The sequence below is a fragment of the Drosophila serrata genome, unplaced genomic scaffold (assembly GCF_035046125.1).
Source record: "Drosophila serrata isolate PLE 108 unplaced genomic scaffold, ASM3504612v1 contig_276, whole genome shotgun sequence".
Taxonomy (NCBI): domain Eukaryota; kingdom Metazoa; phylum Arthropoda; class Insecta; order Diptera; family Drosophilidae; genus Drosophila; species Drosophila serrata.
In genome coordinates this window covers 7,441,168-7,468,910 of record NW_028257174.1, presented here as the reverse complement: position 1 = coordinate 7,468,910, position 27,743 = coordinate 7,441,168, and the positions used below count along the sequence as shown (strand labels likewise).

General features: G+C 34.5%; 1 protein-coding gene across 50 annotated transcripts in view; it reads right to left on the bottom strand.

The window, feature by feature from the left end:
- para (sodium voltage-gated channel paralytic) overlaps nucleotides 1–27,743 on the bottom strand; it is a 116,042-nt gene that overhangs the window by 20,579 nt on the left and 67,720 nt on the right. For 2 of the 50 annotated variants that reach the window (XM_086835924.1, XM_086835931.1), the window contains 13 exons: nucleotides 26,485–26,547; nucleotides 24,719–24,899; nucleotides 24,447–24,658; nucleotides 24,286–24,385; nucleotides 14,607–14,675; nucleotides 11,938–12,215; nucleotides 11,690–11,863; nucleotides 11,306–11,468; nucleotides 9,141–9,328; nucleotides 8,825–9,029; nucleotides 5,996–6,177; nucleotides 4,805–5,287; nucleotides 3,477–3,650 (listed from right to left, as the gene is read on the bottom strand). In XM_086835924.1, the coding sequence (XP_086692050.1) occupies nucleotides 3,477–3,650; nucleotides 4,805–5,287; nucleotides 5,996–6,177; nucleotides 8,825–9,029; nucleotides 9,141–9,328; nucleotides 11,306–11,468; nucleotides 11,690–11,863; nucleotides 11,938–12,215; nucleotides 14,607–14,675; nucleotides 24,286–24,385; nucleotides 24,447–24,658; nucleotides 24,719–24,899; nucleotides 26,485–26,547 (2,472 nt within the window). Of the gene's footprint in view, nucleotides 1–3,476; nucleotides 3,651–4,804; nucleotides 5,288–5,995; nucleotides 6,208–8,785; nucleotides 9,030–9,140; nucleotides 9,329–10,155; nucleotides 10,319–11,305; nucleotides 11,469–11,689; nucleotides 11,864–11,937; nucleotides 12,216–14,606; nucleotides 14,676–24,285; nucleotides 24,386–24,446; nucleotides 24,659–24,718; nucleotides 24,900–26,484; nucleotides 26,548–27,743 lie in introns of all 50 variants that reach the window. The other 48 variants (XM_086835914.1, XM_086835922.1, XM_086835932.1 and 45 more) reach the window with 35 other exon arrangements.

Here is a 27,743-nt window from a genome sequence, read left to right as displayed (position 1 = left end):
GAAAAAGTAAGGGGCGGGACATGGCAATCAGGGGGGTCTTTATTGAAGGTCGCGTCGGAGGGGGCCCTATGGGTTCGTAGAACTTACTTGCATATCATTATAATGTTACCACTGTGTTACGCTGTTCTGACTTAGACGGAAGGGGGTTCTTAAACGATAGCCTATTGTACGATAGTTGATACATTATATAGTTTGTACGAGTATAGTGTATATATATAGATAGATATATATGTAGTTCTTCTGGCAGATACATAGGTGGTTACACTTATAGACGTAGACACATACACAGAAAACAAGTTAACACATATGCAGATACGTATATGTATGTAGATTACGGAGGCAACACTTAAAGGGGGTCGGTTTGGTTTGGTTCGATTCAATAGGTTTTCTGGATCGGTGTGATTATATGTGAAGTAGTTTCAGTTCAATCCAAGGCTAGGGATACGAATACTGCTCAGGGATTCGGAGATATAAAAACGAGAACAAGATAGAAGTTTGAATAGCTCTATTATAGCTGATACGGGGAGTACTGAGATTACCCTGTCGATAGGACAAAACACAGACTGGGATGACTCGGGGATGGCTAGTGATAGCTCTGTCTAAGACGATTCTTTTCCTACAACGTTAGTTCGCACCACCAGCCGCACCTGATTTCACAATGGACGAATTTGGCATGCATACGCCTTAGACATTTGGACAATTGAAACAACGAAATGAATCAATGAAGTCGGCAGAGCTTCTCTAATATTTACACACACACAAAATTTGATTTTGATTTTGACGAAAGGAGGGAAAAGGATTCAAGGAGGGGCGTATGCATGAACCTCCATGGGTCCATAGTGCAGTCGTGCGACATCATCACTAGGTTCTCATTGAAAATGGCTTTCGGCTTTTGGTTTTTTCTGTCTTGATCTGTCTCTATGTTGACACATTTTTGCTCAAACTTTGCTGCCGGACTCGATTGGTTGGCTATTGTGGAGTTTTCATTGCATGGGTCACTGGGATCCCTTGGAGTGCAGGAGAGCCGGAAGAGCCCACTAAATTATTTCAAGTTAAAGTTTAGCCCAGACCAAGCGACATCAGTTGGTGTGAAACGAGACGAGACGAGACGCGACTGGAGCGTCGGTTGTTTTAAGTAAAACACTGCCACCACTGCGTATGAGCGATTTGTCGAATATTCGACATTTTGATCTGGTTGGTCTGATTGTACTGATTGTGGTTGAGAATATACAGTATATATACATATACGAGTAAACGATATATCGATTCTATATACTAACGACTCAGCGTCGCGAAGTTGTTGTTTGTAATATAAGATATTTGCTTTATATGTTTATTGTTTGTACAATACAGTGCAGTTTTTGGGGGCTCCTGCGAAGATCGCTTGCATCGGTAATGGATATATACATATATAGTATGTACATACACCTATACAAGGAGAGGCTCTAGATATTAGATATTTTGGTGCCGCTAAAAAAAATTGAGGGCAAGTGACAAGGATTAAGGGGGTATCGATTCCGGTTCGGGTTCATATTCATATTCGTTGTGTTCAATGTGGCTTTGGAGAAATGGGGGGGGGGGATAGAGTCTAGGACTATCTATCTATATAAACAGATCTAGGGGTGGGCGCTTGGCATAGTATAGGGGTACTTGGAGTTGGTATCTCTAGCTATGGCTAAGCTATGGCTAGTTGTTGAACCAAACTACTTATACACAAAGTTTTTGTTTTGTTTTCTATACGTTTCTTCGTATAATATTTGATTTAGCTGACCGCAGACGGTGTTGCTTGTAAATATTCTTAGCTCTAGGTTTGAAAATACGTATGACTATTATGTATATTACAACTATTTATAGATATGTGACTATGACTAAACCTATGTTTCAATCAATGATCCTAAATTACTTGAATATGTATATGTAGATAGCGTACAACGAAGCTGAAGCACGCGACAGCAGCAATGGAATACAATGCCCATGAAGCGTCTGGTATACACTGCAACGCTCAATGTTTTTGTTTTTTATTCAGGTAGATAGGGACACTGATACGAATACTGATACTGTTTTATATATTATATATATGTTAGGTAGATGGGGACATATACATATACTTATGAGGGTAATTACATCAACATTAACAGGCAGCAAAGAGAATGTACAATACTGGCCGGTATAACAGTTAGCATGGCGCTGCCCTGGGCGCAGTGTGAGCGATTCGGCTTGGACGGATAGTAGCGTATAACATACACACACACACACACACATACACACACACACACAAATACACACACACACACACACACACATATATATATATATATAAAATAGTTAAATTGGAGAAGGATAAAGGAAATGGGAAGAAGGAAAAGGTCTTTGTGGGTTGATTTGTCCAGGACTTTAATATTGTAAAGATCCTGTATAAAAATTGGTATAACATCTTGATTTTGTATAACAGATTTGTATAGTTTTGAAGATTAAAGAGCAACAAGCAAATATTATTAGCTGCAGATGGAAACTTAGTTTCAGGTGAGGCAACGACATTTAATGGATTATAATAGTTGGTTACACACACACACACTTTGATACACTGATGTTCTTACGCTCACACACACACACACACACACACACACACACACACACTCACGCACACAACAATTAATGCGAATGAGAGAAAGTTTTACGGAGAGAGAAACATTTAGGAAGTTAGTTAGAGAAGAGATAGTGAGGCACAGAGATACAGAGACAAATAGAGAGATAGAGAGACACAGGTGGCAAGGAGACATTATAGAGTCTGAAGGATGTGAGAATGAACGCTACTTACTTTCATGCCCTCCCAGCGCGAAACGGCCCGCAGAGGTCGCAGGGCGCGCAGCGTTCGCATCGAGCGGAAGGCGGGCACATCGTCCGCGCCAGACCAGACCGCGGCCAAATTAATTAGCGACAGCTAGACGGTTTCAGGTCAGAGTTCAGAGAGGCGGTTTAGAGGCTGGGTAACTCAAAACGAAACTCAAATATTTGGCTTGGGTAAGAAGCTACTAACAGATGGGGGGGAGGGTAACTTATCGTTCTAAGCTATAGTGAATAACTAAGCTAGGGTAGTTTTATCCTATGATATTACTGATTACAGGGCTACGGGATTATAGAGTTTACTGACTAAAGATTACTGGTGGTCTATCATACAGCGGGGAGCTTTAAGTACAGCCTGGATAGCTGACTTTGAGAACTGTTATACTGACCTAAGGCAGCATACAGAGGTAGTGGGGACAAGGCAAAAACTGAAACTTAAAACGTCTTTATGTCCTGTCTGGATTTAGTAAGTTATATTATAATTTTTGGTCTTCCGTTTATTGTTTCTGTTTCGGATTAGGTTTTTGTTTGTAAGTTCAAGTTCGTTCGGCAAACACAAAAGATAGTGATATAGAGATAGACGCCCGAAAGCGGAGTGGGGAGCGTTCTACTTGGGTAACCGATGAACTTACCATGACAATCACGAAATCGAGCCAACACCACGCATTGGTGAAGTACACTTTGAAGCCGAGCGCCAACCACTTGATTAACATTTCCAAGAAGAATATAACCGTAAATATTCTGTCCATATAGTATAAAATATCCTGCAGTATGGGTCTTTGTGGCAGATGTACATCTTCTAATGCCTGTTCCATGGTCAAAGGAGGATCGGTGTTCAGCAGGATACCAGATAACGTTGAGTCGCGTTTTCATAGAAGAAACAGGGACATTGTACAATGGCGTTATAGAGTGAAGAGGAGAGTATGAGGTTACATTAGACGAGTACGAGTACAACAATTATCTAGAAGCAGTATAAGAAGCTATATAATATTAATGAATATTAGAATGTAAATTGACAGTGAAAGAATTCTTTCTGTATTACTCTGTACAACAGGCGACTTTTTGGCATTTGTATATTTTTACTTTTCTGATCTTGTTGTTCTTCTTGGGCGGACAAATCAAAGTCAAACGCAATTAAAGAAAAATTTTCAAAGAAATTGAAGACAAAATTCTTGAAATGATACGCACAAAGCGTCTACATCTAATTCTATTATTCGATTCTATTCGAACTAAGTAAACGATCTAAGGCTAACTTTAATTGAAGTTTGTGAACTTATGCAAAGACACAAGCCGTTTGACTGGAATGTGCCTGGGCATAACACGCAAACTTAACTTAGCTAATAAAACGTATATTTATTTAATTGTTTTTTAATCTCTTCTCCTAGTGGGGAATAAAATGTAATTTTGGGGGAATATCCGGTCGTTGACAAGTCCTAACGCTCGTTAGAGGCAGGTCTGGTCATCGACTGAAAGTCATTGATTGAAAAATAAAACTCTAATCCAATCCCGATAAAGTCTACACTAAACTATGCTAAACTGAGTAAGTGTTTCGAGTTTCGAAATTATAAAATTTGTTGTCTGCTTTTTTTTTTTTTTTTTGGGGGGTGGGGGGGGTGTTGAATGAAGCAATCAACTTTGGTAAAGTTTAAGCATTGATTAACTTGATTAACTACGAATTTCAATTGTTTTTTTTTCTGTTTTTCTTTTAATTTACAAAATTTAGAGTTAAAGAATTGTTGCAAGCTAGGATTTGCATTTTTAGCTGAGTTAAAAAAGCAAATGACACAAATTTGCAACAATCAAAATAACGAACAAATGGCAAACAATAGTCTCAAGAGTCTGTTTGGGATCTCTCTTGAGTAAATTTTGTTTGGTTTCTTGGATTTGATTTGCTTTCTCAATTGTATCGAATTGAATTGAATTGAATTGAATTTTTAATTTGATTTTGTAGTTGACTTACCAAAGCTAAGCTACTCATTAAAATCATAGTGATAACAGCTGTTTCAAAATATTTATTTTCAATTAATTGAAAAGTTTTCAGTCGTAAATTGCCCCATCCTTGCCAGAACGGCGAGTCTTCGTCACCGGCTAAGATCGGAAATTTCTTATAGTACGAATCGGGGCAGCAATCAGCTGGATATTCATCGAGTATATCCTCGTCGTGTGCATGTATGATGATATCGCCATCGAGCGGGCCCTCCTCGCATTCGCCCTCCTCGTCCAGTTCCTCGTCGAGACCTAAATCCTCCTTGCTGGCATCACGCTTCTCCTCGCCCTCCATCGTCTCGGCGCTACCCTTGTGGCTCTCGTCCTTGAATGGTCGATTCTTATGGCTACCATATGAGTTAATGCTGGCAGTGTCGTCGTCCTGTAAGGACAAACCTCTATGGTTTAGCTCGTGTTCCAGTCTATTGTCTTGGTGGTTAATTGAGTTGCCAATCATCTGTATAGTTATAGTTATAGTTATACATATATATATTTTTATATATATCGGTATATATATATATTATATTTTTTGTTTTGGTTTTGTATTTAGCGATTTCAGTTCATGTGTTTTAGTTGTTTTTTTTTGGTTAGTTTTTATTCAGTTTGGTTTTTTTTCAGTTGGGTTCAGAGTTCAGTTGGTTGGATTGGTTGGTTGGTTGGTTGAGTTTTGATCATTTTTGTTTCGGTATTTTGGTTTGATTGATTGGGTGGTGAAATACACACACATAACAGTACACATATAGAGACAGTTATATGTAATATATGGTAAGAAAAAAAGTGGCAATTTAATGAACGGAAAAGAGAAACGAACAAATAAAAGGTAAATCAATCTCTTGTCGTTACGAAAGTATTCTATATAATAACAAAGTATTTATTTCGAGGGGTAGTTTGGGAAAGGATCAGGATCAGGTTGTAGTAGCGGTTTTGTAGTTCTTAGTTTTGTTATATATAAGTATTACGGATATGGGGATCGGGATCGGGTTTTGGGGAACAAATGTTTTATATATTGGGTCTCGGTATCAAATCACAAAATTAATACACACGATACACGGACAAGGGTATTGTCGGTGTAGGTATCGGTTTGATAATGGAAATCTAGGCTCGATTGCGGTACTTCCCCGCTTATATCCAGCCCAGATTCCACTCGGATATCAATTCTATTTACCGTTGCGTTATTAAGATATTTGGATTTCTTCGGCTTGTTGTTCTTCATGTCGCCATGTATCGTGAACTCCATGCCATCACCGATGGCCACCTCCAGCTGCGTCTGCTCCTTGATGCCCTTCTTGATCAGGCCATCGGCGAGGATCTCGTCGTGGCCCAGCTCCAGTTCGTTGTCACCATGCTCTGCAGATATACAACGACAAACGCCTTTGCCTTTCGTATCCCACATTCGATCGTAATGTTTATAGATAGTGTTTACATAATTGGTTCGATATATACATATGTAACGTAACAGAGGAATGGCATATATATGTTTATATATATATATATATATATATATATTTTTTTTTTTTTAATTGTATTGAATTTTACGAATGGGCAATGACGATTTGTTGATCGATTATCGATTGTTGTTGGGGAAATCATAAAGCGAAACGAATTCATAATTCATACAAGCAGTTGCCGTTCGCATTAGAGTTGTTGTTGTTGTTGGTTGTTGGTCGATCGGTTTGGTTGAATTCGATTAGATTTGAGTTTGGGATGAGTCGAGATTCGATTTCAATAACGATTCGTTTTAAGCGTCGTTCAGTACGTTGGCCAATGCAATGCAATTTGATTTTGGGTTCGATTGGTTTTTAAAATTTTAATTTAGTTTTGATTTTATTTTTTGCAAATGTAATAAATGAAAAGAATGAATATAGATATATTAAGATTAATTCTCAGTATTTGGATGAAATCTTTAAGGACATAGAACAGTAACACAAAACACATTTAATCAGCGTCTCCGCGATTTCGTTTGGTGGGTCGTGCCAGTGTCAGTGGTTCATGTTCAATGATTCATGTCTCGTGTCCTTGTGGGGTTGAGTTTAGTGACTGAGAAGGAGAAGGAGGTAGACGGAACGCTCACAACACAACAGCGAACAACACAAATCGCAAAATGATCGATGAACTCAATTAACTAGTGAGAAAAATTGTAACTAAGGCAATTCCACTTGTCACAGCATCTGAAGGATACTGAACACTGTGTTTCAGCTTCAGCAAAATGGAGGGACTCTGCTTGATCAGAATTTTTCCACTTTTCCAGCTGAGCTGATTAATGCACGTATATATGTATATATAACTGATCGATTAATATTCAATAAGCTGGTGGTGATGGTAATGTAACCAGCTGGAATCCCTGGTGAGACCTGGATCCCGACCAGCGTAACTAGATGAAACTAAGGATGAGGGATGATTCAATGATGATACAATGATGATTCGAGTTACTAAGGGTTCAACACAAAAGTCCATACATATTACTAATACACAGACAGTAAATCGAACAAAAAGATAAGTTGGAGAACGAGAGTAAGAAAAGTTCATAACACTATGAAGGATCAAATCCACTGTTTTACTTTCAATTCATATAATTTCATATTACAATGGGAGTCTAATACTGTTTTGTTCGCATATTTTTTTTTGCTTCGTTTCGGTAATGACAGCTAGCCACATAATTTATAATTCGAACGTCTGCAATTTGCCATTGTTGGGAATTTCTATTTGAATTTTAATTCGAATCAATACATATTTATTCGATATTTTTTTATTTTCGACTTGGCCAATCGATCTCCGCTAACGGGCTAGGCTAGCGAGGATTATTGAAAATGCAAATGTACAAGGATGTGGGCATGTTGTTCTTGTGGTTGTGGTGGTGGTGGTGGTGGAACAAAAACCAAAACCATTAAACCTAAAATTGTAATAAATAAATGGGGCTTAAAAAAGGCTAAACTAACTTTAAGCTAGATATTCAAAGAACTCAATCAAAGTCACATAATATTTCGATTGCTAGCAATATCGAATCGACGAGGATCAAGCTAATTAGTTTATAAAAATGTTGAGAAACTTTATAAATATCTAGGGAAAATACGTATATTAGTACACAATATATATTATTATTTTTTTGTTTCTTTTGTTTTGTTTTATAAAGGTTTTACTGATACTTTTTACTTGTTTCGGTTCAGCTAAAAATATAGACTATCTAAGTAAATGCTAAAGATTATGACGGTTACGGTTACGATTTGTTTTAGTTGTTTGTTGGGTATGATGTGATCGGAAATGGCACGGCGCAGTCCTCTAGGTGCCACAGAGGTCAAAGGTCGGCGGTTCGGAGGATCGAAGTAGGATCTGAGGATCAGTGACCGGTTGAAGACCAACAACACTTTCAGGTTGAAATCGAACGGGAACCGATACGAACAAAATGGCATAAAAACTAGCAATCGACATGAGCACCAAATATGAGACTTTTCGGCTTTAGATATATAACATATATATTTATAGAGAGATACTGTACATGTTCAGGTGGTATGGCTGTTATGGCTGAGATTGAGGTCGAGGGCGAGGTCTAGGCCTAGGGAAGTTGGAATACTTGAGGGAAACTTTGAAAAAACTAACTAAACAGAATTCTCAAACGGGTCGACTAAGAACGAATTTGTAGTTTTGGATTGGTTTGTTTTTTTTTTGTGGTTTTTTTTTAGTTTTAATAATTGTATACAGAATGCGAATTGGGTTCGGGTTCGGGTTCGATTTTGTAGTTTTTGTATTTTGTTAAGATATCGATACTGTTACTGATATTGTTTGGTTTGTTTTGTTTTTCTTTTAGATCGATTACGCAATTCAATTACTGGCCAATGATGAGTTTGAAGTTAACGTTAAAACGGTATACGCAATTATATCGTTTGGCAATATACGAGTATTACGAGTATCATATAATTAAAAGTAGTTTAGTAATTGTGGAAAACAAGTGGATAAAAACCTTCGCTCCAAATCCAACTGATCTGGTTGGTCCTCTCACCTGATGGTTGATCACTTATTTGATTTGTCAATTTGTTACGTATTAACTTGAAACAATCAGCAATATTACGCTTAACCCAACTTTTGAATCGGCCAATTCGATTGAAGGCCTCGGCTATTTTATTCGTATCGTTATCGGCAGTCGGCGCTGATAAGCTAGATGAGCCAAAATTGGACAAAAGCAAGGCTAAGAAAAGGTTAAGTACCTGTAACGACAAAGTCGATTAATTCGATTATTCCGTACGAAAGGGGGCTATCCTCTATCGTTGATCCGTTGATCGTTCGTCATCCTTGTGTCCTGGATGTAGTCTACTCACCACAAGATTGCCGATGACAACGGTGGCCAAGAAAAAGGGAATGCACGAGACATCGCCCACGTACATGCAGTCCCACATGGACTCGATCCACTCGCCGCAGAGGACCCGGAACACGATCATGAAGCTGTGCATGAAGTCGGTGAAGTTCCAGCGCGGCAGATCGCCATCCGGAAAGCGATCCTTGTGATCTGTGAATGGGTATGGAGTATGACAGGTAAGTTAAGCTTCTTCTACACGTATATCCACGAGGGTTCTCCTTTTGGGTTTTTTTTTTATTTTGGTTTCATTTGGACATCATTTGGGTGTTTTTTGGTTTTTTATTTTTGCGTTCGTGTCAAGCCACATACAAAAGCGTGTGCAAAAAGTGTTCAGCGCCATGGGGCTCTCCCACAAAAAACGGTGTGCTTAGGTCAAAAAATTAAGGAAACTAAAAAACCAAAGGATCGCAAGTATTGCCATCAAGATGAGGCTTTTTCAGGCTAGAGCTACGAATGTGTGTAGCTATTTGGGCTTTATGCATAGTACTAAGAAGGAAACAAAAATAATAAAAGAGTCGAGCTAGGAGAAAAGTTGCTTAGCTGCTTAGCCGCAGGCCAGTACTTACAGAGGACACATTAGATTCGTTTGAATTCGGACTTGTCCGATCGAACTTACTGAACACGTCAAACCATAAACAAAAAACTCAAGAACTCAACTCAAGCTTCAGGTAGATTATGAAACAGTCCTTGTCTTGGATCGGACGGATGGTTCAAGCAGAGCTCAATTCTAACAATAAGACTAAAGAATTCATAAGTTGCTGGGCGGTTTTCTGGATTTCTCTTTTAAAATCCTTGTAAAACTGAGCAATCACAATGCAGCAGCTCAAGCAAACAGGGTGAGAAAATACATAAGTAAATGAGGGTAAATCACCGGTTGGGTACCCTCAACACAGAAGAACAGAACAGAAAAGGCAATTAAACACACACAACACACATAACATATAATAATCATAAATTCAATTATAGAGAGCACTTACCATGATAATTCTTTCCAAACAGTTGCATTCCCATCACCGCAAATATGAAGATGATAATGCAAAGTACAAATGTCAGATTACCCAAAGCGCCCATGGTGCGTCCCATAATCGAAATAAGTAAATTAAGTGTTGGCCAAGATTTGGCCAATTTGAATACACGCAGCTGCAGGTTGCGAATACGGTTTGATTTGATTTGGTTTGATTTGATTCAGTTTGATGTTTTGGGGTTTTCATTCACAGTTCAATTGGTGTGTGGGAAGTTGATTCGATTCGATTGGTCAATCGATCGTGTTGTTTATTTGGTTTGAATTCAGTTCGATTTGATTTGAAAGCCGGGCAAAGCATTAGGAAAATATAGTAAAAAAAAAAAATCGTATATAGGTTATGTAGCATTATTTCAAAAAACAATCCATATTTATTTTAAAGTAAACATTAATTTAAGGACGACGATCTGTGTTCAAAGATCACCATTTTGGAATCGTGCACAGCGATCACCATATCTTTCATTCCTGTGCACGATTTAACCCCATACATAAACACTATATATATATATTATATTAATTATATACAGGTCATTTTTTCATTCTTACTTAGGCTATGCCTAGGTTGCTTTTCGGCCTATAGAAGTGTCTTATAAAAGTAACATTCGCTTAAAATGCGGCAAGGTTCTTTCTAGATTCGAAAAAAAGGATATTTATATGTATATATGTAGATTGAAGAAAATACAATAGCAGACATTGTCCGGGCAAGATTTTCCGCTAAAATTTGATCGGCAGCAAAGCAAAATCTTAAAAACCAAAGTGGTAATGTGGTTAACCAAATCAAAAAACCGTGCCCAAAGCGTGGCCATCTAAACGAGTTCCCGGATTAGGCGAATTTATGGTCCTACTTAGGTGTACGGCTAAGAAATATATATATATATATTGATATATTTATTTAGAAGGAGCGCATATAGATTCAAAAACATATGTTAGTTTGAAAAAGTTGAAGGCAAAAAGTTTGGAAAATGTTGCACTAAGAAAATTTGCTTTGAATTTCAATTGGAGGGACGTTTCGGCCAGGACCTAGGAGAAGGAGCTGGGAGCTAGAGGCTGGGAGTTGGGAGTTGGTGTGGTTGGACGAAGGGCTCTATTGGTGTCTCCTAAAGTACCTGTGTAGTTCTTGCCAAACAGCTGCATGCCCATAACCGCAAATATGAAGATTATAATGCACAGGACGAAGGTCAAATTGCCCAGGGCGCCGACAGTGCGGCCCATAATCGATATGAGCAAATTCAGCGTCGGCCAGGACTTGGCCAGCTTGAAAACACGCAGCTGCAAATTGGCAGGGGAAAGGAAAAGGTGTTTATACTGGGTTTTTATGGGTTTCAATTCAATAATCGCGGCGACCGATATCGGACATTGCAAGGATAACGCTGCACGTATACATTGCTAAAGTTAGAGATTAGATTTTCGCAATATCTTAACACTAACTTATGGGACTAGGCTAGGTAATATGGTATTGTGGGAAAATCAGTACCCGGACGGAGGCTTACCAAACGAAACGAACGCAAGACGGACAGGCCCTGGACTCCCTCGAGACCCAGCTCCAGGAGCGAGAGGGCCACGATGATGAAATCAAAGATGTTCCAGCCCTCTTGGAAGTAGTACTTGGGGCTCATGGCCATCAGCTTCATGGTGGCCTCGATGGCAAAGGTGGCCGTGAAGAACTGCAAGAATATATAGGATATATAAGATGATATTCAGGAGAATGTATGTATATGTAGAAGAAGGAGTTACTCACGTAGTTGCCACTTTTGAGCACACGTTCCATCTCCTTGTTCATGTCATGATGATCCATCGCCATAAACATCGTATTAACCACGATACACAGCGTAATGAAGAGCTCGACGAAGGGATCAAAGACGATGAGCGATACCCACTCCTGAAATTTCAACCAAACCCAGCAACAGTCCCACACACAAAACACATCGATGCCTTTGAGGATCACTTCGAGTGCCTTGTCTTTGAACGTTGGCCCGTCCTCGTCATCGTCCTCTGTTGGGAAATAGTAAACGGAGACTGAACCATACAAAAATTTGTTATTAGTGGTGATTTGACCAACTTTGACTCAGCCAGATTGCTTTTACTTTAGATTCAATATCTTTTTTGTATTCTTTTGTTCATTTTCTTGCTTTTCTGTTTTGCTGTTTAATTATTATTTTTGTTTTTTGTTGAAGCTTTATTGCATTGGATATTATTCGTTAAGCAAACGGTTGAAAGTTAGTGTCTTGTGTGAGAGAGGCTTTGGCTTTTACTTGAAGATACTGATTTTGAAATCTTGCTTTGCACATTGCACATTACGAAAAACGAACGAAAATATATATGGGTATTAATTATAGTATATAATTTACAGGATTGCAAATTTAATTCAAGTTTAAAGGTACGCCTAGGATCTTAACTAAACAATGGCAACGAAAGCCTTGCTGGAGGAAATCCTGTCAAGGATATCGTCACTTCGGAGGCCGAAGAATAGGCAGCCAGTGCGTTGTACTAATAAGCAGATCGAAAGTCTATATATGTATATATGGGACTAATGCTGATGTTTAGCTACTCAGGAACCTTGGGTTTTTAATATTCGGACTATATACGCGAATCATATTCCAATACAATCGTTTCTCTGCGCTTCAACTACTACTTGAATCTGTTCTAAATATATATGGTTTATAATATCTTAAAGTCATGGAAATCAATAGATAAACGGTGAACGTGGTTCGACTAAATAATGCAACAAAAGCATGCTCAAAAGGTTTACTACAAATATCAATTCGATTGATTCAATTTAAGATTAATATGTGAATATATTGAAGATCAAAATCCAAAATAATTACGAAATACGCACTACGGACGTAGGAATAAATTGAAATCATCTAAGTAGACTTTGGGTTTGATAATATATAGTTTAAGAATACGAGTAAATAACAGGTAACTACGGTTAATGGCATGCACTAAAGAAATATTCAAAGTAAAGGAACAGGCACTACATATAGCAATCAATATAGGAAGGAAATCAAATATCGCGCTTTTACTCTCAGTATATATTCTGAAAAACTTTGTCTTGTCGAGCCTCTCTAGGGAGCAGCGTCTTGAGACGTCACAGCTTGACAGGAGGAAGTGGGACTTGCGTCACCTCTTCTGCCATCTTGCGTAAGTGTAAGTGTGTGTGTGAGGCGGAGGCATCAGCAGCGTGCGAAAGCTTTTGGGGCAGAGAGGCTGTGAGAGAAAGCAGCGCTGTGTTCTCTCGTCCTTAGGCTGCACTTGTGTGTGTACGTGTGGGTGTGAGGCAAGCAGTTCTAACTATATCATATAGCGTATAATATGTATAACAGTGTGTGTGTGTATGCCTTTGGCTTGCGCTTTGCTGTACTGTTGTTGTTGCTTTTCTGTTTTTTTTTTTTAACATTTGTTGTAAAATTTTTTTTAATTTATTGTTTTTTTTCTCTTTTTTCTTGTTCGCTTTCTTCTGTTAGCATCAACGGCATTAAATAAAATGGACGAGTCAAAGAAGTCATTCATTGGAGTTGATATATATATATATATATGGGTAGATATATATGCATAGGTATATATATAAAATATGTTTGCTTGGCTTTGTTTTGCGGGTATTAGCTCTTTTTTTTTCAAAAAGGAATAGGAATGGAATCAAAAATGAGAATCAAAAATATTTATATATATATATATGTATGTTTGTGTACACACACACGAGTAAAGAGTATGCACAACTAAACGGAACACAAAAGGAAAATGCAATGATTAAACAAATATAAACTTAAAGCCACGAGATTCTTTATTAATTATCAAATATAAATCGAAGGATGCACGGGATGCACAGGATGCTGGCCGCATGCGAGCTCTAGTCCAGCCAGCAATCAATAAAACAATCGATCCGTCAATCAACCGGGCCATCAGGGGGAGGAGTCGTTCGTAGAAATGGGAGCACCATAAATTCATGCAAATTAAAACTGATAAAATCAAAACGAAAGACCGCAATCAAAATGCAAAATTAAATCATAAGAATATGAAGGGAAACCAAAGTTGCGGCTGTCATTTCACTGTTTCCGTTTCCGGCGGAATCCCACTACGAGCGGAAATGTAGATAATGATCTTAGGCTATGTTGTTTTTTTGTTTTTTTGTAAGCCAAAAATATAAGTTAGTTAAAGAAAGGAGGAGGGAAAATGTAGACGCTTGCTGTCTTGATTTTCCACGCTCACCCCAAGACGAATTTGAGATTTGATTATTTACATGATAACAGAACAGGAAACGAAACTTAAATCGAACAATGCACATGTAAGGTTTAACACAAAAGAGACGACGATCGATTGGATGCAAAAATGTACAGAATGAACGAAATGTTTATATTAATTGATAATCAAACGTTACTTTTATTGGCAAGCAAATAAAATTCTACTTACCGCCACGATCGCTGGCCCGACTGTGCCGACCTGCGGCCTGTTCGATAATGTCATTCAGGACCATCACATCTGAAAGGAAACAAAAGGAGGCAGAGTATTACTTATTTTATAGTAAGAGTAGTAAAGAGGGCTCAAGTCGTATATATTTAGACTTTTTAATGTCTGTATTGCTATTTATTACTTATTTTATTACTCCGCCGTTGGACGCCATTCTTTACATGACAACCATGTAAGGTGCCATTTTGATTTATATTGTATTATGCTGTTAATAACAACTTCATTTTAGTACCTCAGTTTAGAATAGAAGCAGTTTTAAATCGATATTTATTCATATTTTTATATGAGAATTTTTCGACAAATGAATGTTTAAAAAGCGCTGAACTAAGTCAAAAATGATACAATAATTCATAACTAAGCCAAAGTGTTTTATGGCTAGATGGATTCTTCTGCTGATCCTGATCCTGATATGATTTATAGGGTCGGAAATGACTCCTTCACTTGTGAAAATTACATTTGCCCCTGCAAGATTCTTGAAATTGAAATTTCTTCATATATATATTTTTTTCTGACAAATCAAAGTTTAAAAAATTCATTACTAAGCCAAAAATGCTTCAATTTTAATTCGGAAAACGTTCCTATGCGAATTTTTATACGGTTAATAAATCTGCATACTCAATATAAAATTAAAAAAAATTAAAATTTTTGGCCAATTTGTACAAATTTTAACGATGTAACCCCTTATCTTTTTTTGCAAATTTGAAAAAATTTGAAAACTTTTGGTTTTTACCGGACATGGCTAGAACGATTTTCCTGTTCATGCTGATCAAGAATATATATGCTTTATAGGGTCTGAAATGATTCCTTCACTGATTAAAATTATATTTTCCTCTGCAAGATTCTTGAAATTGTCATTTTTATTTGATAATTTTTTATTTGGGATAATCAAAATTTTAAAAATTTATAACTAAGCCAAAGTGTTTTAATGGCTAGATGAATTCTCCTGCTGATCCTGATCAAGGATATATATGATTTATAGGGTCGGAAAGGACTCCTTCACTTGTTAAAATTATATTTTCCCCTGCAAGATTCTTGAAATTGAAATTTCTTCATATATATATTTTTTTCTGACAAATCAAAGTTTAAAAAATTCATTACTAAGCCAAAAATGCTTCAATTTTAATTCGGAAAACGTTCCTATGCGAATTTTTATACGGTTAATAAATCTGCATACTCAATATAAAATTTAAAAAAATTAAAATTTTTGCCAATTTGTACAAATTTTAACGATGTAACCCCTAATCTTTTTTTGCAAATTTGAAAAAAATTTGAAAATTTTTGGTTTTTACCGGACATGGCTAGAACGATTCTCCTGTTCATGCTGATCAAGAATATATATGCTTTATAGGGTCTGAAAAGATACCTTCACTGATTAAAATTATATTTTCCTCTGCAAGATTCTTGAAATTGTCATTTTTATTTGATAATTTTTTATTTGGGATAATCAAAATTTTAAAAATTTATAACTAAGCCAACGTGTTTTAATGGCTAGATAAATTCTCCTGCTGATCCTGATCAAGGATATATATGATTTATAGGGTCGGAAAGGACTCCTTCACTTGTGAAAATTACATTTGCCCCTGCAAGATTCTTGAAATTGAAATTTCTTCATATATATATTTTTTTCTGACAAATCAAAGTTTAAAAAATGCATTACTAAGCCAAAAATGCTTCAATTTTAATTCGGAAAACGTTCCTATGCGAATTTTTATACGGTTAATAAATCTGCATACTCAATATAAAATTTAAAAAAATTAAAATTTTTGCCAATTTGTACAAATTTTAACGATGTAACCCCTTATCTTTTTTTGCAAATTTGAAAAAAATTTGAAAATTTTTGGTTTTTACCGGACATGGCTAGAACGATTCTCCTGTTCATGCTGATCAAGAATATATATGCTTTATAGGGTCTGAAAAGATACCTTCACTGATTAAAATTATATTTTCCTCTGCAAGATTCTTGAAATTGTCAATTTTATTTGATAATTTTTTATTTGGGATAATCAAAATTTTAAAAATTTATAACTAAGCCAACGTGTTTTAATGGCTAGATGAATTCTCCTGCTGATCCTGATCAAGGATATATATGATTTATAGGGTCGGAAATGACTCCTTCACTTGTGAAAATTACATTTGACCCTGCAAGATTCTTGAAATTGAAATTTCTTCATATATATATTTTTTTCTGACAAATCAAAGTTTAAAAAATTCATTACTAAGCCAAAAATGCTTCAATTTTAATTCGGAAAACGTTCCTATGCGAATTTTTATACGGTTAATAAATCTGCATACTCAATATAAAATTTAAAAAAATTAAAATTTTTGCCAATTTGTACAAATTTTAACGATGTAACCCCTTATCTTTTTTTGCAAATTTGAAAAAATTGGAAAATTTTTGGTTTTTACCGGACATGGCTAGAACGATTCTCCTGTTCATGCTGATCAAAAATATATATGCTTTATAGGGTCTGAAAAGATACCTTCACTGATTAAAATTATATTTTCCTCTGCAAGATTCTTGAAATTGTCAATTTTATTTGATAATTTTTTATTTGGGATAATCAAAATTTTAAAAATTTATAACTAAGCCAACGTGTTTTAATGGCTAGATGAATTCTCCTGCTGATCCTGATCAAGGATATATATGATTTATAGGGTCGGAAATGACTCCTTCACTTGTGAAAATTACATTTGGCCCTGCAAGATTCTTGAAATTGAAATTTCTTCATATATATATTTTTTTCTGACAAATCAAAGTTTAAAAAATTCATTACTAAGCCAAAAATGCTTTAATTTTAATTCGGAAAGCGTTCCTATGCGAATTTTTATACGGTTAATAAATCTGCATACTCAATATAAAATTTAAAAAAATTAAAATTTTTGCCAATTTGTACAAATTTTAACGATGTAACCCCTTATCTTTTTTTGCAAATTTGAAAAAAATTTGAAAATTTTTTGTTTTTACCGGACATGGCTAGAACGATTCTCCTGTTCATGCTGATCAAGAATATATATGCTTTATAGGGTCTGAAAAGATACCTTCACTGATTAAAATTATATTTTCCTCTGCAAGATTCTTGAAATTGTCAATTTTATTTGATAATTTTTTATTTGGGATAATCAAAATTTTAAAAATTTATAACTAAGCCAACGTGTTTTAATGGCTAGATGAATTCTCCTGCTGATCCTGATCAAGGATATATATGATTTATAGGGTCGGAAATGACTCCTTCACTTGTGAAAATTACATTTGACCCTGCAAGATTCTTGAAATTGAAATTTCTTCATATATATATTTTTTTCTGACAAATCAAAGTTTAAAAAATTCATTACTAAGCCAAAAATGCTTCAATTTTAATTCGGAAAACGTTCCTATGCGAATTTTTATACGGTTAATAAATCTGCATACTCAATATAAAATTTAAAAAAATTAAAATTTTTGCCAATTTGTACAAATTTTAACGATGTAACCCCTTATCTTTTTTTGCAAATTTGAAAAAATTGGAAAATTTTTGGTTTTTACCGGACATGGCTAGAACGATTCTCCTGTTCATGCTGATCAAAAATATATATGCTTTATAGGGTCTGAAAAGATACCTTCACTGATTAAAATTATATTTTCCTCTGCAAGATTCTTGAAATTGTCAATTTTATTTGATAATTTTTTATTTGGGATAATCAAAATTTTAAAAATTTATAACTAAGCCAACGTGTTTTAATGGCTAGATGAATTCTCCTGCTGATCCTGATCAAGGATATATATGATTTATAGGGTCGGAAATGACTCCTTCACTTGTGAAAATTACATTTGGCCCTGCAAGATTCTTGAAATTGAAATTTCTTCATATATATATTTTTTTCTGACAAATCAAAGTTTAAAAAATTCATTACTAAGCCAAAAATGCTTTAATTTTAATTCGGAAAGCGTTCCTATGCGAATTTTTATACGGTTAATAAATCTGCATACTCAATATAAAATTTAAAAAAATTAAAATTTTTGCCAATTTGTACAAATTTTAACGATGTAACCCCTTATCTTTTTTTGCAAATTTGAAAAAAATTTGAAAATTTTTTGTTTTTACCGGACATGGCTAGAACGATTCTCCTGTTCATGCTGATCAAGAATATATATGCTTTATAGGGTCTGAAAAGATTCCTTCACTGATTAAAATTATATTTTCCTCTGCAAGATTCTTGAAATTGTCAATTTTATTTGATAATTTTTTATTTGGGATAATCAAAATTTTAAAAATTTATAACTAAGCCAACGTGTTTTAATGGCTAGATGAATTCTCCTGCTGATCCTGATCAAGGATATATATGATTTATAGGGTCGGAAAGGACTCCTTCACTTGTTAAAATTATATTTTCCCCTGCAAGATTCTGGAAATTGAAATTTCTTCATATATATGTATATTTTTTTCTGACAAATCAAAGTTTAAAAAATTCATAACTAAGCCAAAAATGCTTCAATTTTAATTCGGAAAACGTTTCTATGCGAATTTTTATACGGTTAATAAATCTGCATACTCAATATAAAATTTAAAAAAATTAAAATTTTTGCCAATTTGTACAAATTTTAACGATGTAACCCCTTATCTTTTTTTGCAAATTTGAAAAAATTGGAAAATTTTTGGTTTTTACCGGACATGGCTAGAACGATTCTCCTGTTCATGCTGATCAAGAATATATATGCTTTATAGGGTCTGAAATGATTCCCTCACTGATTAAAATTATATTTTCCTCTGCAAGATTCTTGAAATTGTCATTTTTATTTGATAATTTTTTATTTGGGATAATCAAAATTTTAAAAATTTATAACTAAGCCAACGTGTTTTAATGGCTAGATGAATTCTCCTGCTGATCCTGATCAAGGATATATATGATTTATAGGGTCGGAAATGACTCCTTCACTTGTTAAAATTACATTTGCCCCTGCAAGATTCTTGAAATTGAAATTTCTTCATATATATATTTTTTTCTGACAAATCAAAGTTTAAAAAATTCATAACTAAGCCAAAAATGCTTCAATTTTAATTCGGAAAACGTTCCTATGCGAATTTTTATACGGTTAATAAATCTGCATACTCAATATAAAATTTAAAAAAATTAAAATTTTTGGCCAATTTGTACAAATTTTAACGATGTAACCCCTTATCTTTTTTTGCAAATTTGAAAAAATTGGAAAATTTTTGGTTTTTACCGGACATGGCTAGAACGATTCTCCTGTTCATGCTGATCAAGAATATATATGCTTTATAGGGTCTGAAATGATTCCTTCACTGATTAAAATTATATTTTCCTCTGCAAGATTCTTGAAATTGTCAATTTTATTTGATAATTTTTTATTTGGGATAATCAAAATTTTAAAAATTTATAACTAAGCCAACGTGTTTTAATGGCTAGATGAATTCTCCTGCTGATCCTGATCAAGGATATATATGATTTATAGGGTCGGAAAGGACTTCTTCACTTGTTAAAATTATATTTTCCCCTGCAAGATTCTGGAAATTGAAATTTCTTCATATATATGTATATTTTTTTCTGACAAATCAAAGTTTAAAAAATTCATAACTAAGCCAAAAATGCTTCAATTTTAATTCGGAAAACGTTCCTATGCGAATTTTTATACGGTTAATAAATCTGCATACTCAATATAAAATTTAAAAAAAAATAAAATTTTTGACCAATTTGTACAAATTTTAACGATGTAACCCCTTATCTTTTTTTGCAAATTTGAAAAAAATTTGAAAATTTTTGGTTTTTACCGGACATGGCTAGAACGATTTTCCTGTTCATGCTGATCAAGAATATATATGCTTTATAGGGTCTGAAAAGATACCTTCACTGATTAAAATTATATTTTCCTCTGCAAGATTCTTGAAATTGTCAATTTTATTTGATAATTTTTTATTTGGGATAATCAAAATTTTAAAAATTTATAACTAAGCCAACGTGTTTTAATGGCTAGATGCATTCTCCTGCTGATCCTGATCAAGGATATATATGATTTATAGGGTCGGAAATGACTCCTTCACTTGTTAAAATTACATTTGCCCCTGCAAGATTCTTGAAATTGAAATTTCTTCATATATATATTTTTTTCTGACAAATCAAAGTTTAAAAAATTCATAACTAAGCCAAAAATGCTTCAATTTTAATTCGGAAAACGTTTCTATGCGAATTTTTATACGGTTAATAAATCTGCATACTCAATATAAAATTTTAAAAAATTAAAATTTTTGCCAATTTGTACAAATTTTAACGATGTAACCCCTTATCTTTTTTTGCAAATTTGAAAAAATTGGAAAATTTTTGGTTTTTACCGGACATGGCTAGAACGATTCTCCTGTTCATGCTGATCAAGAATATCTATGCTTTATAGGGTCTGACATGATTCCCTCACTGATTAAAATTATATTTTCCCCTGCAAGATTCTTGAAATTGTCATTTTTATTTGATAATTTTTTATTTGGGATAATCAAAATTTTAAAAATTTATAACTAAGCCAACGTGTTTTAATGGCTAGATGAATTCTCCTGCTGATCCTGATCAAGGATATATATGATTTATAGGGTCGGAAAGGCCTCCTTCACTTGTTAAAATTATATTTTCCCCTGCAAGATTCTTGAAATTGAAATTTCTTCATATATATATTTTTTTCTGACAAATCAAAGTTTAAAAAATTCATAACTAAGCCAAAATTGCTTCAATTTTAATTCGGAAAACGTTTCTATGCGAATTTTTATACGGTTAATAAATCTGCATACTCAATATAAAATTTAAAAAAATTAAAATTTTTGCCAATTTGTACAAATTTTAACGATGTAACCCCTTATCTTTTTTTGCAAATTTGAAAAAATTGGAAAATTTTTGGTTTTTACCGGACATGGTTAGAACGATTCTCCTGTTCATGCTGATCAAGAATATATATGCTTTATAGGGTCTGAAATGATTCCCTCACTGATTAAAATTATATTTTCCTCTGCAAGATTCTTGAAATTGTCATTTTTATTTGATAATTTTTTATTTGGGATAATCAAAATTTTAAAAATTTATAACTATGCCAACGTGTTTTAATGGCTGGATGAATTCTCCTGCTGATCCTGATCAAGGATATATATGATTTATAGGGTCGGAAAGGACTTTTTCACTTGTTAAAATTATATTTTCCCCTGCAAGATTCTGGAAATTGAAATTTCTTCATATATATGTATATTTTTTTCTGACAAATCAAAGTTTAAAAAATTCATAACTAAGCCAAAAATGCTTCAATTTTAATTCGGAAAACGTTCCTATGCGAATTTTTATACGGTTAATAAATCTGCATACTCAATATAAAATTTAAAAAAATTAAAATTTTTGCCAATTTGTACAAACTTTAACGATGTAACCCCTTATCTTTTTTTGCAAATTTGAAAAAATTGGAAAATTTTTGGTTTTTACCGGACATGGCTAGAACGATTCTCCTGTTCATGCTGATCAAGAATATATATGCTTTATAGGGTCTGAAATGATTCCCTCACTGATTAAAATTATATTTTCCTCTGCAAGATTCTTGAAATTGTCATTTTTATTTGATAATTTTTTATTTGGGATAATCAAAATTTTAAAAATTTATAACTAAGCCAACGTGTTTTAATGGCTAGATGAATTCTCCTGCTGATCCTGATCAAGGATATATATGATTTATAGGGTCGGAAAGGCCTCCTTCACTTGTTAAAATTATATTTTCCCCTGCAAGATTCTTGAAATTGAAATTTCTTCATATATATATTTTTTTCTGACAAATCAAAGTTTAAAAAATTCATTACTAAGCCAAAAATGCTTCAATTTTAATTCGGAAAACGTTCCTATGCGAATTTTTATACGGTTAATAAATCTGCATACTCAATATAAAATTTAAAAAAATTAAAATTTTTGCCAATTTGTACAAATTTTAACGATGTAACCCCTTATCTTTTTTTGCAAATTTGAAAAAAATTTGAAAATTTTTGGTTTTTACCGGACATGGCTAGAACGATTCTCCTGTTCATGCTGATCAAGAATATATATGCTTTATAGGGTCTGAAAAGATACCTTCACTGATTAAAATTATATTTTCCTCTGCAAGATTCTTGAAATTGTCAATTTTATTTGATAATTTTTTATTTGGGATAATCAAAATTTTAAAAATTTATAACTAAGCCAACGTGTTTTAATGGCTAGATGAATTCTCCTGCTGATCCTGATCAAGGATATATATGATTTATAGGGTCGGAAAGGACTCCTTCACTTGTTAAAATTATATTTTCCCCTGCAAGATTCTGGAAATTGAAATTTCTTCATATATATGTATATTTTTTTCTGACAAATCAAAGTTTAAAAAATTCATAACTAAGCCAAAAATGCTTCAATTTTAATTCGGAAAACGTTCCTATGCGAATTTTTATACGGTTAATAAATCTGCATACTCAATATAAAATTTAAAAAAAAATAAAATTTTTGACCAATTTGTACAAATTTTAACGATGTAACCCCTTATCTTTTTTTGCAAATTTGAAAAAATTGGAAAATTTTTGGTTTTTACCGGACATGGCTAGAACGTTTCTCCTGTTCATGCTGATCATGAATATATATGCTTTATAGGGTCTGAAATGATTCCTTCACTGATTAAAATTATATTTTCCTCTGCAAGATTCTTGAAATTGTCAATTTTATTTGATAATTTTTTAATTGGGATAATCAAAATTTTAAAAATTTATAACTAAGCCAACGTGTTTTAATGGCTAGATGAATTGTCCTGCTGATCCTGATCAAGGATATATATGATTTATAGGGTCGGAAAGGACTTCTTCACTTGTTAAAATTATATTTTCCCCTGCAAGATTCTGGAAATTGAAATTTCTTCATATATATGTATATTTTTTTCTGACAAATCAAAGTTTAAAAAATTCATAACTAAGCCAAAAATGCTTCAATTTTAATTCGGAAAACGTTCCTATGCGAATTTTTATACGGTTAATAAATCTGCATACTCAATATAAAATTTAAAAAAATTAAAATTTTTGGCCAATTTGTACAAATTTTAACAAAGTAACCCCTTATCTTTTTTTGCAAATTTGAAAAAATTTGAAAATTTTTGGTTTTTTACCGGACATGGCTAGAACGATTCTCCTGTTCATGCTGATCATGAATATATATGCTTTATAGGGTCTGAAATGATTCCTTCACTGATTAAAATTATATTTTCCTCTGCAAGATTCTTGAAATTGTCCATTTTATTTGATAATTTTTTATTTGGGATAATCAAAATTTAAAAAATTCATAACTAAGCCAAAGTGTTTTAATGGCTAGATGGATTCTTCTGCTGACGATGATCAAGAATACATAGGGTCGAAAATGATTCCTTCACTGATTAAAATTATATTTTCTTCTAAAGAATTCTTGAAATTGTCATTTTTATATCACTTTTTTTTTTTTGACAATCAGTTTAAAAAATTCTTAACTAAGCCAAAATGCTTTAATGGCTAGATGCTGATCAAGGCTATATGTGATGTATAGGGTCAAAAATGATTCCTTCACTAAGTTCTTAGCTTCTGATTGAAATCAAAATACCCTTAGAAGGGTATAAAAACCATACCTTTCATATCAACCACAGTTTGTGTTTGGACGGGCTCGATAAAAGGATTGTCATGATGTTTAATCTTGCCGGCCTCGTCCGTGCACTCCAGACCAATTTCCTGCAATTATCGATTTGATATAGCACTTGCAATTGATGTATATATTGGGGATTGAACTTACGTAGTCGCGATGCTCAACCTTGTGATTGGTGTCCAAGCAGGTGGTGCCGCCATTGGTGGCGCCCACTGATTGATTGCGTGTGTTGCGATTGCGCAACTTGCTCTCCTTGGTCATTGTGCTGACGCCCATGACGGCCATGCCGCCGAGTAGATCGCCATGTGAGGTATACGATATTCGGGAATGATGCGAGGTGTAGGATGAGTTCCGAGAGCCTGCAGATTAGCGGATAAGCACTGGTCCCTCAATTTAAATGAATGCTGTGTTGATCTCACCTAGATTGCCATAGTAGACGGGCACTATAATGGCCCCGTTCTCCTCGGACATTGGAGTGACGGCATTCGAGTCGTCGGCATAGGGCAGGTGCTGCTGGGCGTCCTGATATGTTGACAGTACCAACGGTTTGCGATCGCTACCGGGTATACCAAAGCGGCCACGTCCGTTTCTTATCGTGTACTGGACATGTTCGACACAGGATGCAATACAGTTAGTACTCGTTTCACTCCATTGGCATTCACACACGCACTCTCGCACACACACCCAGTCTCGCACACAGTTACGTTTATGGTTATGTATTTATTATATATATATAATATAATCGTAATATTATAAAGTAGTTATACAACAGAGAGCAGTAGTAGGAGTAAGGTAAAGTAGTACAGTAGTAGTTATGACGCAGGGTTATTCTTGGGCCTATTGGGCCTTTTATCGAACAGAAAGTCAGGTTATCGATGGGGATTGGTATGAGCAATTAAAGGGTAAGAATGATAACTGAAGAGCGGATACGAATTAAATCAAATGAAACCAGCTTAGACATACAAAGTATCTAGACGGATTTGGATTAGTGTTGGTTTAACATTTAACATATCGGACCACAGAAATAATTTAGAATAGTATTACTGTTGTCTTAATAGGTTTATGTTTTTGTATATATAGGACATGATTACACAAATACTTATATAGAGAAAATAACAAAACCAATACAAGAATTAACCAAGAGGAACGACAAAATCAATGTTTAAACAAAAACAAAGACAAATATAAGATGCAGATGTCGGAGTGAAAGTGAAAGTCAGAGTTTGGGGTGACAGTGAGAATGGGTTGCGACTATGGCTGTGATCGTGGTAGTGACAGTGACAGTGACCGCGAGATAAGTGAGATCCTGGGTAAGAGCGAGTACTGTTCCCATCAAAGCCCACTGCAGAGATCAAGCTAACCAGGGCCAGAAGAGTTCTGGTTACAGATTGTACAAAAGTACAGAGGACAGGCACACAGAGACAGACACACTTACAACCGAGTACAGTACAGAGCAGTACAGATAGTTAGACGACTATATATGTTCATAGATGGATATGCACGATAGTATATATAACAATATATATATATTTATATATTGGGAAATGGAGATACAGCGATACACAAAACAACAAAACAAGGCCAAACCGAAAAAAAAATTATCGAAGAGAGGAAAATAAAACTATAAAAGACATGTAGACAGTCATAGACGATTAGGTGAATGATTATGATTATGATTACGCTAATGCGATTGCTTATCGATATATGGATATAGTGCCACATGTATCTCTCAGAGTATTACAGAATATTAAAGATGTTATACAGATGCTATACGCTAACTAATCGCTTATATGTGGGTATGATCCAAAAAAATCTTTTATGTTTGATGGAGTTTCGTTCTATTTCGAAAACTATGCAAAATCTAAACGTTGTACGGCCTACAGGATATGGGTAATGGTAGGGGTACAGATACTTGTACTTGACTGTAGGTAAACTGTGAGCCTCGAACGATCGATATATAGTATATGATCTGATCTGGTGATCATTGGAGCCAGATTGGATATCCGCATGGACTTGATAAACTGTCCGATGATATGTTTATTTTACGCAATTCTGTGTCTGTGTAAGTGTGTGGTTGTGATCTGTGATCAGTGATCTCTGATTGCGTACATCTGTGTGCGGTGTCAGTGGATGTGGGCGTGTGTATGTGAGTCTGTATGTGTGTGTGTGTGTGTTGGGCGCTTACCTTGTGAGAACTACGTGATCCCCTGCGTATGTTAAACGGTGAACCAGGTAAGGATAAGGATGTCTAAGTTTTGTTTTTCATTTCGTTTCGTTTTCATTTTTTTCATTTGTTGTACAAAAAAAGTATAAGTAGAAGAAGAAAAGGAAAAATGAATCAAATAAAATATATATATTCCTCGATTGCGGTTTTATTATCTATGTATAAATGTATATATATATATATATATATATATATATATTTTTGGTACAATTTTTGTTCTTTTTTTTGGGTTTTGTTATAAATTAAGTATTCGATTTTGCTGTCTACAGTTTAAAGGAAAAATGATTACTGGGAGCATTTAATTGTATGAGTGTGAGAATGTGTATATGTTCCGCGTGTGTTCCTGTTTTTTTTTGTTTTTTACATCTTGTTTATTGTGAAAGATTGAGCTTGAGTTTTTAATTTGTGGTGTGATTTCATTTCTACTTCAGCAAAGCGTTTATTTGAAATGTTGCTTAATTTATCTAAATATTTTAGGGTCGGGTTTTTGGATTTACAATAAAATAAACTGTTTTTAGATCAAGAATTATTAATTAAGAACGAAAGAGATAACTTCAATGGAACAATACGTAAGGGAGGATAAACGAAAATATTTGAACAAACACTAAAATGGATTGGAAAATTTTCATCCCACGCTTTCTTTTCGGGAAAAGCCGGCGCAGTAACGCAATAACGGTAACGAGAAATAATCGAATAAACAAAATAAAGTGTTAATCGTTAAGTTCTACAATTCAACTCTAGGCAAATCTCTTCCAAACTTCGTACGGATGCATATCTAGTTTCAAATCACAAATCTACGGCGCTTTCGATCTCTGGGGGCGTGGCATTTGGAAGGGATCGTGGCAGCTCTAATAATATATATAATATATATTTTGATATACGTTTATATCAATATACGCGGTATCGGTATGTCATATCTGGACCCTAATCACACTTGTTCAGAGGGGGTGAACACATACGGTTTTTGTCTGAGAGTTCTTGAGTTTTGGATATAGAAATAGAGAGACAGAGTGTGTGTGTGTGTGTGTGGGAGAGAGATAGAGATAGACAGAGAGAGAGAGAGAGAGAGAGAGAGAGAGCGAGAGCAACCTACCTGAGGTTTTGGGGAATTTATCGATCTACGATCAACGGTCAATCCCAAATAGTTTCTGCTCTCATCAAAAACTATCTGAGGCTGCCAGAGCAAAATGGATGGTCGATTAGAACGAGCTAGCGAGCGA